The sequence below is a fragment of the Prionailurus bengalensis genome, chromosome C2, assembly GCF_016509475.1.
Source record: "Prionailurus bengalensis isolate Pbe53 chromosome C2, Fcat_Pben_1.1_paternal_pri, whole genome shotgun sequence".
In the NCBI taxonomy this organism is placed as follows: domain Eukaryota; kingdom Metazoa; phylum Chordata; class Mammalia; order Carnivora; family Felidae; genus Prionailurus; species Prionailurus bengalensis.
The window spans coordinates 83,884,189-83,904,460 of record NC_057350.1 but is presented as its reverse complement, the minus strand read 5'-3'; the positions used below and the strand labels follow the sequence as shown (position 1 = coordinate 83,904,460).

Here is a 20,272-nt window from a genome sequence, read left to right as displayed (position 1 = left end):
AATGTTCAATGTAACAATCAGACATCCTTAACCTACCAGAGCTTTCATGTTGCCACTACCCAGGAGTGAATACTACAAAGCAAAGAAACACACTGGTCTCAAAGAGCTTTGAAAGGACTTTTCAAGTTCTTTCAAAATGCAAAAAGGAAAACAAAACAACAACAACAGAAAACATGTGCTATCCAAGAAAGAGAGTGGTACAGAGTCCATCTGTCACCCCATAAACCAATCCTCAAATCAAATCAGGAGCTAAGCCAACCTCATTTAGGATCAGCCCAAAGGAAGCAACTGGGAGAGCTAAGCAAGGAAGCTGGATGAATGGACACTTCTGAAGACACAAGACGTAACTGTAATCGTGAGAATAGCACATAAACATGAGACTTAGTATATAGTTAACTTATTAAACATTACTAACAAATGTTGTATAGCTAGACTCACTGCTACCAAAATAATTATTTCCTACAACAGAAGTCTGAGGTGACACTGAATGGATCAAAGAGCATTTCCTCAGCTTTTAAAGTCACTTAGATAACTTCACAATAAGGATTTGGCATGACTGCTCATGTTTATGTGGTTCAAAATACTTTACATACAAGCTGCTAGTTAGATTAAAAACATCTGTCTCTTCCTACTGCTACATCCTATGTGCCAAATAAATGATTAGACTAAAAGAAAAGAAAAAAGCTAGGGGAAATTCTGATTTTCAGTTATCTCTAAATACCAATTTCTTTGAATACGCTATGTACTGGCATGAGAAATATTTTATTTTTTTAATGTTGATTTTGAGAGAGCACATGCGCGAGCAGGGGATGGGCAGAGAAAAGGGGAGAGAGAATTCCAAGCAGGCTCCACACTGTCAGCACACAGCCCAACATGGGCTCAATGAACCGCTAGATCACAACCTGAGCCAGAACCAAGAGTCAGATGCTTAACCAACTGAGCAACCAGGCAGGCACCCCTGGCATGAGAAATATTTTAAATTCTGACCCCAAGTTTCTTCAAATATTTAATGGCATAAAATCTGAAAATGTCAAAGGAAATCAAAACTTTGCTATCCCAAGGAAATACTGTTAATTTTGGTTACTTTCAGAGAACAAGCAAACAAACCAAAACTCTCCTGTTAATCCCAATGGAAAGAGATGTGCTAGTATAGAGCTATCTTGAAAGGTATCATATTTATTAAATCTCACTGACTAATCAATTCTACAGTATGGCAATATACTTTTGAAAAATCTCAATCCTTTGATTCAAGAGTCCATTTAACATTCATTCACTTAACAGATTTTCATCAAGTGCCCTTACTGTGTGTGCAAGACATGTGCTAGTTGCTACAAAAAGTGAAAGAAAAAAAAATCTCACCGTTGTCCTTTAGGATGCTGCATGCACAATTACTAAGGCAGGCTGTGTTATAAATGATTAAAAAGTGCAATGAGTTCAAAAAAATGAAAGCACTTCTGTTACCAGCAAGACTCCCTGAACTCAGGAAACTCCCAGAAGCTTCTGCCTAATGGTCACTTTCATCTTTTAGATACTAATGAACTGCTGTAACAGGAGAAGACACATGTGAGGGGAAGCCTGTACAGACAAATCACAAAGTGCCTTCTCAATATTCATCTCAAGCCCTGGTGAAAGGAGCCTGCTTGCCCCTGTCAGAGAGTCATGGCTTCGGAAATTATTCCCCATGGTCTCCTTATTTGTACAAATAAGGATAACCTTGTGAGGCAACTCCACCTGTGTAGTAGGTCTATAGCTCAGCAAGGAGCAGACCCAGTTCAGTCCAGTAACATTTCCTATGAGAAGAAATGTCTGAAGCATAAGCTTAAAAAACCAGTTCAGGTTCCAACAAGGAGACAGAAAAAGTAAACCTTCCAGGCAGAGGAAAGAGTCCAAAGGAAGAAAATAAGCACCTTTTCTCCACTTAGGTAGGTAAAAAAATTAGGAGTACCATTAAGACTAACTGTATTTGAGAAAAAGTAGTATTTTGCTATTTTTCTAGGAAGATTTTTTTTCCTATCTGTACAATTGTTAAACTTTCAAATCCATTTCCCCAAATTTCTCAAGTAACTAAGTCCATAAAATATTGTGTAAGCGTTACTTTGAAAAGTCAGCTTTGTCTGTCATAAAAATTTACAAAGAACAAAAATTAAATTATCATGGTGACATGCATGGCATGCTTATATTTATTCAAAGAGGATTTTATAAACAGCATGGTAAAGAGAAAATCAGCTTCAGAATGAGACAGACCTGGGTTTTGCAACTTAGCTCTACTACTTACTAGCAGTGTGACCTTTGGAAAAGTTCCTTCTCTGAAAGCCATTCCTTATTGGTAAAAAGGGAGATAACTACCCGGTAAACAACCCTGTGAGGTAGGGAGAGAATGTGTATAAAGCATTCTGCATAAAGAAGGTGCTTAATCAATATCCCCTTTAATTTCTTTAATAGGGAAGTAATAAATACAACCTATTACACAAGCTAGGATTCTACAACAAATATAGATTATTTGATCAGTGTCATACTATGTCAAAATTAGAAAGCAATTGACCCACAGCATCATGTATACCATTATGCCACACTACTTGTTATACTATTACATTAGCCTGAAGGTACAGAGACTCTGTCTTCTAAACCACTGGTGAGCAGAGTACAAAAGCCATTGACTGTGACATACTGTACCTTTTGGTTTGATTTCTCTTCCCTTGAATGGCTAAAACGTGTAAGCTAACACAAACCTGTCACAGTCCGCTGGCCATCACTTAGGTTATTCCACCACTTGTTAATCTAAAACAGAAGGAAAATTGCCTATCACCATATGGTAAATACTTTTGGGCTAGGAAAATGAAAAGCCAGGGAGAAAAAGCTTTGTGCATAAGAAGAGTCCTCATGTGTAAAAATACCCATAAACAGGGACGCCTGGGTGGCTCAGTCGGTTAAGAGTCAACTTCAGCTCAGGTCACGATCTCATAGTTCCTGAGTTCGAGCCCCATGTCAGGCTCTATGCTGACAGCTCAGAGTCTGGAGCCAGGAGCCTGCTTCGGATTCTGTGTCTCCCTCTCTCTCTTCCCCATCCCTGCTTGCACTGTCTCTCAAAAATGAATAAACGTTAGGAAAATATTTTAAACTTACCAATAAACAGACATAATAAATATGTGGCAAAACAGAAAAGCAGGTGCTTTATAGCTAGCTCACATTCTCTACAGAGCGACTGTCTAGCTCTGGGACATCAAATTACTCCTAAACTTGTTATCTGACATATGAAATGCAGACAGTAAACAGACAAGTGGCAGTACTGCTGTGAGAAATATCAATAACATAAAGCACCTAGCAAACTATCAGATGTAGATAGGTATCAAATTTAAGTGATTATTCACCAAGGTCCAATCTAGTTGTAGAATCCTAACCAAGAATATTTTCTAAAATTACCTTTTAAGGTATGATAATTTGAGATTTAGAAAAAAAGACACGCATCAAAATAAGCCTAGGATTTGCTTTACAGTAATCAGTGGTGGGGAGAGAAGGGAAACAAAGTTGGCCTTGTGTCAATAATCACTGAAGATGGATGACAGGGGTTCATTATATTTTTCTTTATTATATCTGTTTGAAATTTTTCCATGACGAAGTTTTAAAGTAAAAAATATATTTTTTAAGTTTATTTATTTGAGAGAGAGAAAGAAAAAAAAAAACAAAAAAAAACACACACACAGAGAGGGGCAGAGATGGAGAGAGAGTCCCAAACAGGTTCCACGCTATCAGCACAGAACCCAACATGGGGCTCGATCTCACCAACCATGAGATCATGATTGACTTGAGCTGAGATCAAGAATTGGATGCTTCATCAACTGAGCCATCCAGGTGCCCCTAAAAAACAAATTCTAACTATGAAATTGAACCATACTTTGTACAGAAAGAAATCCAACGTTAAAAAAAAAAAAGTTACAGATCAGTATGTATATTGATCCATATACAATGATTCCATTTTTGTATTTATAATTCAATTGTGTATGAGCTCTCAGACCTTACTCCCTACAATATACAGTGGTGTGGCAGGGGTTCCCAGGGCTTTTGCTCCCCATGTTATATTTATGTATCGTTTTAATTTTCTTAAATGGGCATGGATTTTATATTTTATAACCTATCATTTGTTTACCTAGTATAAACAAATGCATCTTTGGAAAAGATTATGTATATTGCTTGTGTCACTTTTCACCATTCTAAAGAACCAACTGGGCCATCAAAACTTTATAATACAGCCATGTGCTGGAAACCCATAGCATTTTAAGGAATCCAAGATTATGGAATAGGTCAGTGTTATTACCTCCTCAAACATATTGTACTGAATAAATCACTGTTAACTATTGTAGCTTTCACCTGCAAATATTACACCCACTGTCCTTCTGACACCAGCCTCTCTAAAACAGGTACAGCTCATGCTACTTGCATGTCTATGGGGAAACGAAGAATGAATACTTCTTTGTCCTCTGAAGAACGCTGAATTATCATTAGGAGAAAATTAAGCAGACATCAACTTTCTCTCCCAAGTAGAGAGGCATGTGTCACACACAAAAAAACCAAAGGTGCTTGAAAACCAAATGAACCTGGATCCACATATTAACTTAAGGCCTCAGTGCTCAGTAAGTATTGCCAAATGACATAAACATATTTTACTTGAAAGACAATATTTGTAAAACAAAAAAAAACAGTTAAGAAATTGAAAGAGAGTCACCAACTTACATGTGAAATAATGAAAAGTTCTAAAAGCTCTATATTTGTACCCTTTTCTTGCATCCTCATGCCCTGAGCAGTTAGAAATACTCCACAGAGGGTATTTATCAAAGGTATGTAAACATGTCACCGAGCTTTTTAAAATCCACATAATAGGGGTGCCTGGCTGGTTTGGTCAGTGGAGCATATGACTCTTGATCTCAGGGCTGTAAGTATGAGCCCCACACTGGGTGTAGAGATTACTTAAAAATAAAATCCACATAATATTTCTATACCTGAAGCATAAATGTTTTGAAAAACTGCCTATGATTCTAATATGGACTCTAAAATAATCCAGCAAGGTGATACAAAACAGTAGCCCTTCAACTTTAGTAGGGCTGAGAGAGACACCACATTAATTTTTAGCAACTTGATTTTTGATACATGTGGGTAGAGGTACAAACTTCCTGGAACACTGTCAAGTACAATATTGCCAGACATACAAAGCATAAGTAAATACTCACCACAATGAAATGACTCTAAAGAAGAATATTAAATTCACTAACTACATTTTTGCTGATCTAAAGGTCGTCAGTCACTAAAAAGACTTCACAAATAACCAGACTTCAAAATTTATGATCAACTAGAAGAAAGCCATGTTTATCTTTACCTCCTTTCTGAAGTCTCCTTCCTTCTGTGGTCTTATGCTATCCAACCAATCAGCTTTTATACCATCAAAATAACTCTGGACCCTGGATTTCAGTGATTCATATTGCCAAATGGCAGCTGATCCAAATGCACAGCCTGTAAACTACATAAAATTAATATATCACAAAACAAATTCAAAAGAGAAATAGATCTACACATAGTTCCAAGGACAATATTTCATTTTCATTGCTTCTTACAAAGCAACAGAAGGAACAGGAACATCTGGCACAGTAAAACCTATTAGGTGAAAAGAATATTTAACTGTTCCCACATTTTATTAACTCCACAGTACCCTGGAGCCTGTCTACAGCCAGAAATTTTCAAATAAAATTCAAAGTATCAACTTAGTATCACATGAAAAGTTACCCCAAATAAGAGGCCCATAAGTTTCTTCTCCAGGGCTTACATAAATGAACCAGATTCTAATAGTAATTATTAAATTCACATTCTCCTGTAATCATTCATGACCCGATACCCAGATCCTTTAAATCCCCCTCCACTTGCCTTTAAGATAGACCAAATAGGACAAACAGTACTTCAACACTACACCAGCAGCAAGTTAGGTGACTCCTAGTGACATGAGCACTTACCCCAACAGTGAAAAACAAGGGCTTTATAAGGGTCCTTATAGGATAGGGAGAAGGATAAAAGACTGTTTCTTCTACAGGAGGAATCAAAGCACTTCTCTTGTATGTTTCACCAGTTGTTCCAGTGTCTGATCTTCTAGGTTCAACCTTCCTGGGTGCTTTTCTGAATCCACATTTTTGCTGAATAAAAAAGTTAAACCTTTAAGGGGAAAATAAGAGATTACCAAGAGCACTGTCTTGGAAACATCAACCTCTATGAGCCTCACCCCTGGCCTGCCATCAACATCTTAGTTCATTCTCACTCTGTAGCTCCAAAGAAGCCAAGATGCCTACTCCCAGGTAGAATTCTAAGTCAAAACACTGAACTGTGCCTTTCTAGAAAAATATAGCAACTTTATTTATTATTTTTTTTAATGTTTTTATTTATTTTTGAAGGAGAGAGAGAGGGACAGAGCATGAACGGGGGAAGAACAGAGAGAGAGGGAGACACAGAATCTGAAGCAGCCTCCAGACTCCAAGCTGTCAGCATAGAGCCTGAAATAGGGTCTGAACTCATGAACCGTGAGATCATGACCTGAACCGAACTCGGACGCTCAACCAACTGAGCCACCAAGGCTCACCCAGGTTTTGTTGTTTTAAGTCCTCATAGCTTGACCTCAAAATATTTGACACTATCGATGATACTTACCAGCTCTGCCTAGTTCCCGTAAGACTGCATTCCCTATTCTTCAAATTCACTTTCCTCATGGTTCCTCTTTTTTCCTATCCCTTAGTGACAGATATTCTCAAAGGCTCCAATAGTTCCTCTACACACTCTCCATTCAACCGATACAAATTCATGAAGAGTTTTTTTTTTCTTTTGTAAAACTCTAACTTCTCCTAAGTAGACAATGTAGAATCCCCTTTCTGTTTGTTCCCATTGTACTCTAAACATACCATCTTTCCAGACTCAAAGCTCCTTGAAAGCAGAAATCTGAAAGGCCTTCCAAAACTTTGAAGAATAAATGTATTTCTGTGGCCTGGATGACTTGTAAGTAAATGATTCAAATATATTTCTTTAGTCTTAACTTCCATCTTCTATATTGTGTTTCCAACCATATACTAAATATTTCCATTTGGATATGCTCCCAATTACTTTAAAACCAATGTATTAAAAGAAAACTCTGCCTCTATAAACAGCTCCATTTTCTGACATCCTCAATCTTTTTCTTTTTATTTTTTAATTTACATCCAAGTTAGTGCAACATGTAGTGCAATGATTTCAAGAGTAGATTCCTAATGCCCCTTACCCATTTAGACCATCCCCGTACCCACAGCCCCCTCCAGCAACCCTCAGTTTGTTCTCTATATTTTAGTCTGTTTTGTCCCCCTCCCTGTTTTTATATTATTTTTGCTTCCCTTCCCTTATGTTCACCTGTTTTGTATCTCAAATTTCTCATATGAGTAAAGTCATATGATATTTGTCTTTCTCTAATTTCGCTTAGCATAATACTCTCTAGTTCCATCCATGTAGTTGCAAATGGCTGACATCCTCAATCTTTTGGAGAGACCACAGTTCTTTCAATCACTGAGGTTAAAAAATCTAGATGTCATTTTGGAGTTCTCTCTCTCCTTTACTCTTTCCATCCAATGAAAAACAAACTCTGTCAAATAAAAATATTTTTTTCATTCTTAGTCCCTCACCTCATGCCTGGATTACAGCAACACCTTACTTAACTCCAAACATTTTATCTTAACATACTGTTTTTTCTCCTACCACTTTTTCTCAAACATTCAACAGTTCCTCAAATGCCTCTTCAGAGGGCCAAAAATCTCTCCCCAATTCCAATACAACTCCTTAGTTCATCCCTTCTGACTTGGAATACTCTACTATTTTCTAACAGGTCTCATTGCTTCTAATATTGTCCCACTCCAATTCACCCTCCACATTTTATTAAGCACAAATGTAATGTCATTCTCCTGCTCTAAACCCCACAATAATTTTCCATTCTTCCATCAAACTCAGCAGGGCTACTCCTCTGTCTGGTACCTCCCTTTGGTACCTTTATCTCCTCCTCCAGGAAGCCCAGAGTGGGGGTCTCCTTTGGACTCCTAGAGTCCCAAAGCAACCTGTATAGACTCTTTTACTTACATCAACTATTGCCTCTACCACAACTGGACAATTCTGTAGTCACTGTACCTCTATCACTAAGCCCAGTCCCTAACAAAGGTCAATAATTATATTAGAAGGAGGTCAAGAATGATTGTTAGTTCTATTAAGAATAACTGAAAGGAAGATGGTAGTATTCACCAAGACAAGGGAAATCAGAAGCACTAATATAGGAAACTGGAAGATAAAACATGAAAAATTCCATGTTGGGCAGTGTTCAAAATGCTTGTGGTCATGGCAGCTCTATTCTAATAGCCAAAGAACTGGAACTTCAATTTCCATCAAAAGGGGAAAGGATAAACTGGAATATTCATACAATGCAGTACTACTCAACAAAAAACTACTGATCACACATTATGGATCAATCTCAGGAACACTGTTGAGCAAAACAATGTTTATCTTTCAGTGATGGTTCCATAGGTGTATACATTTGCCACAATCCATGGGCCATACACTTAACACTTACACACATCAAGTATTGTTAGCATTGTAGGATACCTAGATGGTGTCTAGTAGGCATCTGGAAACAAACGAAACTCAGAAAAATGGCATAGTGACTATTATTACTATTACTTGCCTAGTATGCTCTTTCAAAATTCTGAGTCCACTCCACAAATCAACTTCTCAGAAGTCACATAGTGAGGGTGGGCAATAGTGATAAAGTAATTTACCTCCAAATCTTTAATAACTCATAACTTATACTTCTAAATAAGTGCTATTCTTTTCAAGGAAATCTATTTTGAAAAGTGATGAACTTATTCAAACAAAGCCAATGTTGCCCTGACTGGCTCTGAACTTCCTTCAGAGCCCTGTTACCAGAATTATGAATATCCTTTAGCAAATACTGTTAAATAGCTAATCCCAAATCTATGTCTAGTTCTTTTTCTCTTGCCTTTTTCTGCAGAGACTAAAAAAGATAAGTATCTTCACTTTTCCAGCATCTTTTATGGCAGAAGGTGGCCATATTACAGAATTCTGACAAAATGAGAGAGAAGAGTTTTTTAGGGGTTCCCCAGAGTGACTCAGTCGGTTAAGCATCTGACTCTTGGTTTCAGCTCAGGTTATGATCTCAGTTTGTGGGTTGGAGCCCCATGTCAGGCTCTGTGCTGCTGGCATGGAGACTGCTTGGGATTCTCTCTCTCCCTTTCTGTCCGCCCCTCCCCAGCTCACACTCTCCCTCTTCCAATAATAAATAAATACACTTAAAAAAAAAAAAAAGAATTTTTTAGGTACCTCTTGGGAAGATTTTGCTTATCTGATAAAAATTGGCATATCACCAAGGTCACACCCCTCCCTCCTTCTGTTTGCCTTGAATGGGGATGTAAATGCCTAGATTTGGGGCAGTCATCTTTTTTTTTAATGTTTGTTTATTTTTGAGAGAAGGAGAGACAGAGCGTGAGTAGGGAAGGGACAGAGAAAGAGGGAGACACAGAATCCAAAGCAGGCTCCAGGCTCTGAGCTGTCAGCACAGAGTCCGATGTGAACTGTGAGATCATGACCTCAGCTGGAAGTCCGGTGCTTAACTGACTGAGCCACCCAGCTGCCCCAGGGCAGTCATCTTGAATGCCAAGAGATTCAAATACTGACATTTTTGACCCCCTGAGCAGACAGTAGCCACTTACCTCTATCTACTTAAACTACTCCCCTCATTTATTTTTAATTTTTTTATGTTTTTATTTTATTTTTGAGAGAGAGAGAGAGACACAGAGTGTGAGTGGGGGAGGGGCAGAGAGAGAGAGGGAGACACAGAATGTGAAGTAGGTTCCAGGCTTCAAGCTGTCAGCACAGGGCCTGACGCAGGGCTCAGACTCACGAACCATGAGATCATGACCTGAGTTGAAGTCGGTTGCTTAACCAACTGAGCTACCCAGGCGCCCCAAACTACCCCCCTCATTTAAACAAAAAATTTACTTACAGTCAAATGTATTCACGACAACACCTTTAAAGTGGCAAATATTGGGGCACCTGGGTGGCTCAGTTTGGTTAGCGTCCGACCTCAGCCCAGGTCATGATCTCATGGTTTGGGCCCCACGTCAGGCTCTGTGCTGACAGCTCAGAGCCCGGATCCTGCTTCGGATTCTGTGTTCCCTCTCTCTCTGCTCCGCTCCTGCTCATGCTCTCTTTCTCTTTCTCAAAATAATAAAAACACTAAAAATATTTTTAGGTGGCAAATGTTAACACTCTACAATTGAATTTTTAAATTATTTTTTAATGTTTGTTTATGTTAGAGAGAGACAGAGACAGAGACAGAGAGAGAGAGAGAGAGAGAACAAGTGGGGGAGAGGCAAAGAGAGAGGGAGACAAAGAACCTGAAGCAGGCTCCCAGCTGTTAGCACAGAGCCTGACTTGGGACGGGAACTCACGAACTGTGAGATAATAACCTGAGGCAAAGTCAGACACTTAACCAACTGAGCAACCCAGGTGCCTCTGGATTTAATTTTTATTAAACAATTCAAAGCAACACAGAGCTAGGTTAATAAATAAAGTAACATCACCACTTTGGGCCAAAAAACAAAAATGTGACATGAAGTAACAGGAATATCTTCCCTTTAAAGACCACAAGTTGTAACCCAGTGTTGTTTTCTGGCATTACTTTTTTTTCTTATTAGACCAAGAAAGATGAAGAATGAGACTTCTTTGTATCTCTAATGGTATAATAGAAGAAACGTACTCAATCAGATCTAATGAAAGATTACTCCCACAGCTTATCGACTTATTTCAAATTCTGAAGTGCAATGTTTGAAAAGGATCACAAACACACCAGGTCGGGAATCTAAACTTGAAGCAAACTCAGACCTTTTGCTGAGAATAATATTCACCTTAGAAATAAGTATGAGGCCAAGGACACCAAGAATATGTGACACAAGTTGGCTCCAGGGTTAAATTCAGATGCAGAGTACATATATTAAGAATACACACATGGCACAAAAACAGACACTCAGATCAATGGAACAGAATAGGCAACCCAGAAATGGACCCAGAAACATATGGCCAACTAATCTGTGACAAAGCAGGAAAGAATAGCCAATGGAATAAAGACAGTCTCTTCAGCAAATGGTGCTGAGAAAACTGGACAGCGACATGCAGAAAAATGAACCTGGACTACTTTCTTACACCATACACAGATACAACTCAAAATGGATGAAAGACCTAAATGTAAGACAGAAAGCCACCAAAATCCTCGAGGAGAAAGCAGGTAGAAACCTCTTTGACCTGGGCTGCAGCAACTTCTTACTCAACACGTCTCTGGAGGCAAAGGAAACCAAAGCAAAAATGAACTATCGTGACTTCTTCAAAATAAAAAACTTCTGCACAGCGAAGGAAACAATCAGCAAAACTAAAAGGCAACCAACGGAATGGGAGAAGGTATTTGCAAACGACATACCAGATAAAGGGTTAGTATCCAAGATCTGTAGAGAACTTATCAAACTCAACTCCCAAAAAACAAATAATCCAGTGAAGAAATGGGCAAAAGACATGAATAGACACTTCTCTAAAGAAGGCATCCAGATGGCCAATCGACACATGAAAAAATACTCAACATCACTCATCAGGGAAATACAAAATCACAATGCGATACCACCTCACACCTGTCAGAATGGCTAACATTAACAACTCAGGCAACAATAGAGGTTGACAAGGATGTGGAGAGAGAAGATCTCTTTTGCACAGCTGGTGGAAATGCACACTGGTGCAGTCATTCTGGAAAAGTATGGAGGTTCCTCAAAAAATTACAAATAGCACTACCCTACCACCCAGCAATTGCACTACTAGATATTTATCCAAGGGATACAGGTATGCTGTTTCGAAGGGACCCATGAACCCCAATTTTATAGCAGTGCTATCAACAGTAGCCAAAGAATGGAAAGAGCCCAAATGTCCACCAATGGATAAATGGATAAAGAAGATGTGTGTGTATACACACATACACACAAGGGAGTATTACTTGGCAGTCAAAAAGAATGACATCTTGCTATTTGCAACTACGTGGATGGAACTAGAGGGTATTATGCTAAGCAAAATTAGTCAGAGAAAGACAAATATCATATGACTTCACTCATATGAGGACTTTAAGATACAAAACAGATGAACATAAGGGAAGGGAAGCAAAAATAATACAAAAACAGGGAGGGGGACAAAACCATAAGAGACTCTTAAAAATGAAGAACTAACGGAGGGTTGCTGGAGGGGTTGAGGGCAGGGGGATAGGCTAAATGAGTAAGGGGCTTAAGGAATCTACTCCTGAAATCATTGTTGCACCATGTGCCAACTTGGATGTAAATTGTAAAAAATAAATTATAGAAGGTAAAAAAAAAAAAAATATGTAACTTGAAGGTGAAACCAAAAAAAAACAAAACAAAAAAATAAACAAAAAAATAAACACACACAGAGGCTCCTGGCTGGCTCAGTCAGTGGAGCATGCAACTCAGGTTGTGAGTTTGAGCCTGACAACGAGTGTACATTTAAAATCCAAAAAAAAAAAAAAAAAAAGTGTGTGTGTATATGTACACACACACATAAAGAACATATTATTGGGAATTACAGTTAGAAATACAAACCTTGTTGGACAGAATTAAGTACAATGTATTGGTTCACTGAACATCTATTCCTATTACCCAGCACATATTCATACACCACAGGGGCTGGAAACCTAAAAACTGTGTTTTCCAGGTATCCTTTCAGTTAGGTTCCAGATGTCCTTTTGATTAGTGTTATACCTATTCAATACCTGAAGTCAAAACTGAATAAGAAGGCAAGACATAAGGCATCAATTTGCAAACGAAAATAATGGTGAAGGCAGCATAGTTCTTACTTGGGTCAGCAGATCCTGATTTGGCAGCAGCTTCCCCAGTTTTCTCGTTTATTGTTGCATCACAAACCACCCCAAAACTTAACTGTGCTGAAACCATAATTATTTCTCAAGACTTTCTAAGTTAGCTGCCCTCAGGAGGGCAGTCCTTCTGGTCTCACCTATGGTCACTTACACAACCCGTCCTTTGAGCGCTCAACTGGAGCTGGGCAGTCTAATATGGCCTCACTCCCACACCTGGGGCCTGTATGGGCTACTGGCTGGCCATCTCTCACCAAATGGTCTCTCAGTAATCAAGCTAGTGGGGGCTTCTGTCATGGCAGTTGGGAGTGTTCTAAGAGGGAAAAGGTGAAAGCTGCAAGGCCTCTCAAGGCTCAGACTCTGGACCTTGTACATTATTTCTGCTACAAGCTACTGGTCAGAACAAATCACAAGACCAACCCAGCTTCAGGAAATAGAGAAATAGATAAGAGAAATGGGTGACAGGAGCTGTGAATTACTGCTGCCATGTTTTTTAATCTACCATCAGTTGCGGCAGAGGCAGCGATGACGGAAAGCTTAGTCTCAGAACAGTAATTCTCAATCCCGGCTCCTGAAGAGCAGAACATGCCACCATGGCATAAGGACTGTTTTGAGCTGAGTGCAAATGAGAAGCAGATATAAGAAAAACTCTGCCCTGCCCCCATGTGCCTAAAAGTAGGATATAAATTTGTAAAGGTGTACCCACTATCCTCTACCAGGAAAAATAGAATCATGAGACAACTCTAGACCCTTATGTGCCCAGAGAAGACACCAGAAAAATCTACTAACAGCCTTATATCCATTAGCTCCCTCATATATTGCTTCCCACAGTTTGCTGTCCTAAAAACTCAAAAGTCCTTGTCCCTTGTCTTCTCATTTCTCTAAAACTTTGTTGTTTTTCAAATGCTATATAAACCCAGATTCTAACTTTGTGTTATTCATCAGGGAGTACCCCCACGTGTATGTGCAATGCACATGTTCACAAGCTTGTTTTTCTGTTGCAAATCCATCTTTTGTCAGTCTATACAGGGCCCTAGCCAATGAGCGTAAGATTGGTACAGGGAAAACAGCTTTTCTTTCCCTATACTACACATAAGAATTGCCTAGTGAGCTCTTAAAAATACTGTACTATGGGGGTGCCTGGGTGGCTCAGTCAGTTAAGCATCTGACTTCAGCTCAGGTCACGATCCCATAGTTTGTGAGTTCAAACCATGCATTGGGCTGTCAGCTCAGAGCCCCATTCGGATCCTGTCTCCCTTTTTGCTCCCCTCCCCCCCCAAAAGTGCATACTCTCTTTCTCTCTCGAAAATATTTAAAAAAATACTGTACCATGGCTCCACTTCATACCAATTCGTCTCCAGAGGTGGCATGAAGGCATCACTAAAGAGCTACCCAGCTGATTCTCATGTGCAGCCAGGGTTGGGATTTACCACAGGTTTGGGAAAAACTTCAGTATACATACAAATCACCTGGGGATCTTGTTAATATCAAATTCCAAATCAGTAAGCCTGGGGTGAGGAAAATAGCAGATTCTGCATTTCTAAACAAGCTTGCAAAAGGACAAACTTTGGCCTGTAGGGTGGATTTGGCCCTCCAGCTAAGTTTTAAATTTTTAAAGATTTTTTTTTTAAGTTTATTTATTTAGGGGGGGGGGGGAGGGCACATGAGCGTGAAGGTAGGGGAAGAAAGGGAGAGAGAGAATCCCAAGCAAGACCCTCAGCTGTCAGTCCAGAGCCTGAGGTGGGGCCCTATGAACCATGAGATTATGACCTGAGCCGAAATCAAGAGTCTGACACTTAACAGAATGAGCCACTCAGGTGGCCCAAAGAGTTATTTAAAGGAAAAGAAAGAGTATGTGACAGAGACTATATGTGGCCTGGTCATTTTCTATCTGGCCTTTCACAAAATAATTTTGCCACCACGGTCCGAGATGCCTAAGCATGGTTCACAAACCACTTTCAATAGCAAGGAGCTAGAACCTAACCCCCCCTCTCCTAACAATATTTCTACTTCAATTAGAATGGTTATGTATAGGGGCATCTGGATGGCTCAGTCAGTCAAACATCCGACTTCAGCTCAGGTCATGATCTCACGGTCTGTGGGTTCGAGCCCCGCATCAGGCTCTCTGCTATCAGTGCAGAGCCTGCCTGGGAAATGTCTCTCTCCCTCTCTGCCCTTCCCCCATTCACACATTCTGTCTCAAAATAAACTTAAAAAAAGGTTATGTATAGGTTAATCCTATTTAACTAGGACTAACAAAAATTCAGATTTATAACAAAGAATTTAAACACAAAAATTTAACTAGGGCTGACAGTAGTGAGCATTCCTCACTGACCCCCAGCATCCATGCCCTTTTCTCCCTCTCATAACAGTGTCCTAGAATTTCTAGCCATTTGGTTGGGGGAGGCACCCAAGCTCCGGACTAGCTTAAGCTAACCTACACACCCCACTCTCTGCCAATTTCAAAGGATTCAAGGATGGGCATGTATCTCAAATCAGGCCAAGCTGGTCCAGTGAAATTCAATTTCAAGACTTTGAATACTGGAGAAATTTTTCTGCTGGATGTGAACCTAAAAGTATATAGTCCCAAGAGCTGTTAACAGTCATTTTGAGATATGAGAATGACACAGCATGCTGAGAGAATAAAGCTAACACTTAGGAAGCAGAGCCAAGCCATAAAGAAAAATGGAATCCTGGTGGCAATCTGAAACACCAAATCTTGTTTCACCAGTCCTGCTTCTGGACTTTTTTAACTGCAAAAACCAATAAATTCCCCTAATCACTGAGATTGGTTAGAGTACGGTTTTCTGTTAGTACAATTTTTTTTTTTTTACAAAAATGCTTTTAGATGGAGTACTTCATCACACATTATACAACAAGGTACACTTGTCCTTAGGGGAGTTTTGTGTTAAATTTCTTAAAATGCAACAAGAAGGAAAAGCATGATAAATGTCTCCAATTGCAAATGTTAGAGATATTTACAAGCTTAGGTTCTTTAGCGCTACCCATTCACATCGGTACAAAAGATGGAAAAGATGACTTAATAAATCACTTACCTTAAGTAAATTCGGAAAACAAAAACACGATAAAATGGATGGTGTTAGGGGAGAACGGAATGGAGGAGGGGGTATTAGAAGCATATACCATCTCATAAAGACATGCCTGCCATTTAGCTCTGCTGTTTTGGTCCTTCCACCAATAACCAGTAATTTGTGAAAGCAGTCTAATGCACTCAAAGTGGGAAGATCTCATGAATACCTGAGTCACTACTGGTCATATAATTGTTATAGTTCAATTTTTTAACATGATCCCATAACTTTTAAATAGAAAAAAGTATTATCTATGTATTAGTTGGCATAATGATGAATTGTCTTGTGAGTTGTTTTAACAGTGCAACTTGGATATAAGTACAAGTCGGCACTAATGTCTATGTTATTAAAGATTTTCATGGATAAATTGAGTAGAAATGGCCTAATGTTCAAATGGAGACAGCATGTGTCCAAGGGTACACACAATAAAGTCATTCCACTTAAAAATAAATGTTTTTAGGGGCGCCTGGGTGGCGCAGTCGGTTAAGCGTCCGACTTCAGCCAGGTCACGATCTCGCGGCCCGTGAGTTCGAGCCCCGCGTCGGGCTCTGGGCTGATGGCTCAGAGCCTGGAGCCTGTTTCCGATTCTGTGTCTCCCTCTCTCTCTGCCCCTCCCCCATTCATGCTCTGTCTCTCTCTGTCCCAAAAATAAATAAACGTTGAAAAAAAAATTAAAAAAAAAAAAAATGTTTTTAGGGGAGAGGGGATTTTGACATAAACACTTGCATGACCAAATTATTTTCTTAAAACCTATCCTGAGTTAACAGATGGTAAATTAAACAGGGAAAATAATTGAACAACCAACTATTCTCTTAGATACTTCCATACAAATGAAATCATGCAGGCTTCTTTCAACACTAAACCATTTCTCAGAAGTGCTGCCAGAAATTTGAAAATGGTAAACCTTCTGAAGAGCCTGATATTTTTTCCTTTTTCTGTAAAGGAACAGAGACTAAATATTTTCGTTGAAGAAACATCTGTCACATATTATTTTGCTTTGCAACCCTTTAAAAATGTAGAAACCATTTTTAGCTGGTGGACCACCTTAGACCTGCCAGTTTACAGAACTTCTATATCACTACCTGTAGTGCAAATTCTCAGCCATGCTTCAGGCCTATCATAACAGAATCACAAGGATTAAGCCCAGAACTCTGCCTTTTAACCTCACCTCTAGCTTCATTCTTCTGTATACTAATCTTAGAAATACAAGAAGTCAAAGCAGACCTAATAAAGTTACATACAAGGTAACTCATTCTTCCTATTAACTTTAAAGTGCTTGTTTCCAGAGGTGAGTAGGCATAGATACTATTTCAGGCTTACTCATATTCTTTTGTAATGCACATTTTTCTACGCAACCATAAAAATGTCCTTTTCCAACTCTGCAAATAAATGGCAAGCTTAAAAAAAAAAAAAAAAAAAAAAAGATGAGGAGTACCCGGGTGGCTCAAGTGGCTGAGAGTCCTACTCTTGGCTTAGGCTCACAGTACATGGGGTCAAGACCTGCCTTGGCCCTGCAGTGACAGCACGGAGTCTGCTTGGGATTCTCCCTCTCTGCCCTTTTCCCTACTTACACGGGCACACGTACACTCTCAAAAATGTCTTTCATTTTCCGTTCCTTACACATATTTTTAATATTAACACACCTGTTGTTTCCTAATAGCCATATTAATTTTTCTTTCCCCTCAAATCATGCAATTCTGATAGGGATTTGGGATAAACTATAGAACCTGGACCCCTGAAATCTATTACCACCTCCACCTGACGTTCTCATTCTCCATCTCCCCAGGAGTTTAAGATTAGTGCCTGAATCTCCATGTTAAGGTGTATCATGAAGTTAAAGTACAGTGTGTATGCAAGTTTTCACAAATCCCTATCCTGATTCACTTGCAGTCCTTGTAAGAACTACAGGCTCTTCCACTCCCTACCCTCCTTCTGAGTTGATGGGGTGGGGCCTGGAAAATACATTCTACAAGCACTCCAGGTGATTCTTAAAATTGGGTAATGGCTCTACCAGTACGGACCCTCAATATTTGCTACTGGCCGCCCCTCTGTCGAACGCTCTACCTTTCCTTGCTACCAACAATCAGATGGATTCCAGGCATCTGGAACCAACTCCAACTCAAACCGGGAAGGATGAAACTCTGGATTAAAGAACAGGAACAAGGGGCACCTGGGTGGCTTAGGTGGTTGAGTTTCCCGCTCTGGATTTCGGCTCAGGTCATGATCCTAGAGTAGTGGGATCGAGCCGGTGTCCCGCTCCATGCTGCGCGTGTAGCCCACTCGAGATTCTCACCTTCTGCCCCTCTCCCTACTCACTCTCAAAACAAACAAACAAACAAACAAAAACCCAGGAACAAATTTCAAGTTAAATACACGTCAAAATCTTGGGCAGCTGAGGGATTTTTCTCTTCTCTTAATTTAGAAGTGAATAAACAAAAGCAGCAAACACTGATAGACAACACTCTTCATACAGCTTCTACTCGGGAAAACCAGTACTGTAGTTTTCTTTCCAAATCATGTGAAAACAAAATATTCCAGGGTCTCCATTCTTAAAAAAAAAAAAAAAAAAAAAAAAAAAGCCTTTCCTACGACTTAGAAGGCAAAGGGATGCCCTCTTCTGACCCCGTCTTCCCTTAGTTCTTTCTCTTAACGCTAAAGAAAATAATTTGTAGAACAGAGGTTTATAAAGACTGACGGAGAATAAACTCTCAATTCTGCTATTCTAACACCTGTGTCACCGCTTCACTTAAAAACATGGTACCAGTAACTTCCTCGCGGGATTACGAGGGTTGCACGCCCTCAGCCCTCAGAGACTAGTTCCCCTTCCCCCCACGTCCTTCCTGATGGGAAAAGGAACAGCCCGCGCGAGCTCACGGAGGGTAGGGCCGGTCACTGTGCACCCCGGCTCGGGGCAGAGTGGCGCGGCGAGAAGCAAGGACTGGACGGAGGAGAGAGAAGAAAGCAGCACGGAAACCGGAAGGGACGGGTGAGGAGAGGGGTGAGCGAAGGCAGCTCCAGAGACCCCACGGCTTGCACTCCCGAGGATGCTCGGCCAGAGCTGAGGAACCGAGGAGAAAGAAGCCAGGAGAGGCGATCTTTACCTGCGTCCGAGCAGTCGCGGCGGGGCCAGGGCCACAGTGAGCTCCTCGCAGCTGCGGCCGCCCGCCGGCGGAGCCCACGCCCGGCCACAGCCCCAGCCTCTCTGCGCCCAGCCTCGCCACGCCATCTTCCTAACCTCTGCCCCCCCATGGCCCGACCTTACGAACCCCTGCCGCGGAACCACTTCCGGGGCGGAGGAAAAACCACAGAGCGCCGAGGAGCAGCCTAGAGCGCCCCTGCACGGCTGAGCGGAGGCCCAACGCACCCAAGGGTTCCGCGGGCGCTCGGGAGAGCGGCGCGGCCTCCGCCCCGTTTGCACATGAGGTCCAGAGGAAAAAAAGAAGGAAAAACTAGCACTCATTGAGTAATGCCACGTACCAGGGACTTTACCGAAGTTACTGCGTGTAATCCTCGCAAAACTGTTGAGGCGGCCATTATCACCGCTGGTTTACAGAGGCTCAGAAAGGAGTGGAAGAACCTTCATTGCAACCCAAGTTTTCTTTTTTTTTTTTTTAATTTTTTTTCAACGTTTATTTATTTTTGGGACAGAGAGAGAGACAGAGCATGAACGGGGGAGGGGCAGAGAGAGAGGGAGACACAGAATCGGAAACAGGCTCCAGGCTCTGAGCCATCAGCCCAGAGCCTGACGCGGGGCTTGAACTCACGGACCGTGAGATCGTGACCTGGCTGAAGTCGGACGCTTAACCGACTGCGCCACCCAGGCGCCCCAACCCAAGTTTTCTTATATTACTTCTCTTTTTTTCTGATCTCTTAGTTTCATGTTATGACATACTTAAGAGGATGTGCCTCTGATCTTTAACAAAAAGTCCAAACCTGAAATGAAACTCCGGATTCTAGGTGAAATACAAACTTCATGAGTCAACCTTGCCTGTCAGGCAGCTTTATTTCCTGCCACTCCATCCCGCCCTCCAACCTTAGCTGCAGTCAAACTGTATGATTTGCAGTTTCTTAAAGGCACCTGCTTCTCCAGAGTTCATATACCATTCCCACTGTCTGAAACACCTTCCCCTTCTCTCCCTACTCAACCTACCTAACCAACTTGTCCTTCAGACCAACCTCAATTGTCATCTTTTCTAGGAAGCTGTAGGGG

At 40.7% G+C, this 20,272-nt stretch overlaps 1 protein-coding gene across 2 annotated transcripts in view; it reads right to left on the bottom strand.

The window, feature by feature from the left end:
* The window catches only part of PARL (presenilin associated rhomboid like), a 51,245-nt gene extending 31,918 nt beyond the window's left edge, over window positions 1–19,327 (bottom strand). For both annotated transcript variants that reach the window (XM_043594784.1, XM_043594785.1), the window contains exons 1-4: window positions 19,164–19,327; window positions 5,997–6,192; window positions 5,369–5,509; window positions 2,730–2,778 (exon numbers count right to left, since the gene is read on the bottom strand). In XM_043594784.1, coding sequence (XP_043450719.1) covers window positions 2,730–2,778; window positions 5,369–5,509; window positions 5,997–6,192; window positions 19,164–19,288 — 511 coding nt within the window. In that variant the 5' untranslated portion in view covers window positions 19,289–19,327. The remainder of the gene's footprint in view (window positions 1–2,729; window positions 2,779–5,368; window positions 5,510–5,996; window positions 6,193–19,163) is intronic.
* Between the last annotated feature and the right edge of the window lie 945 nt (window positions 19,328–20,272).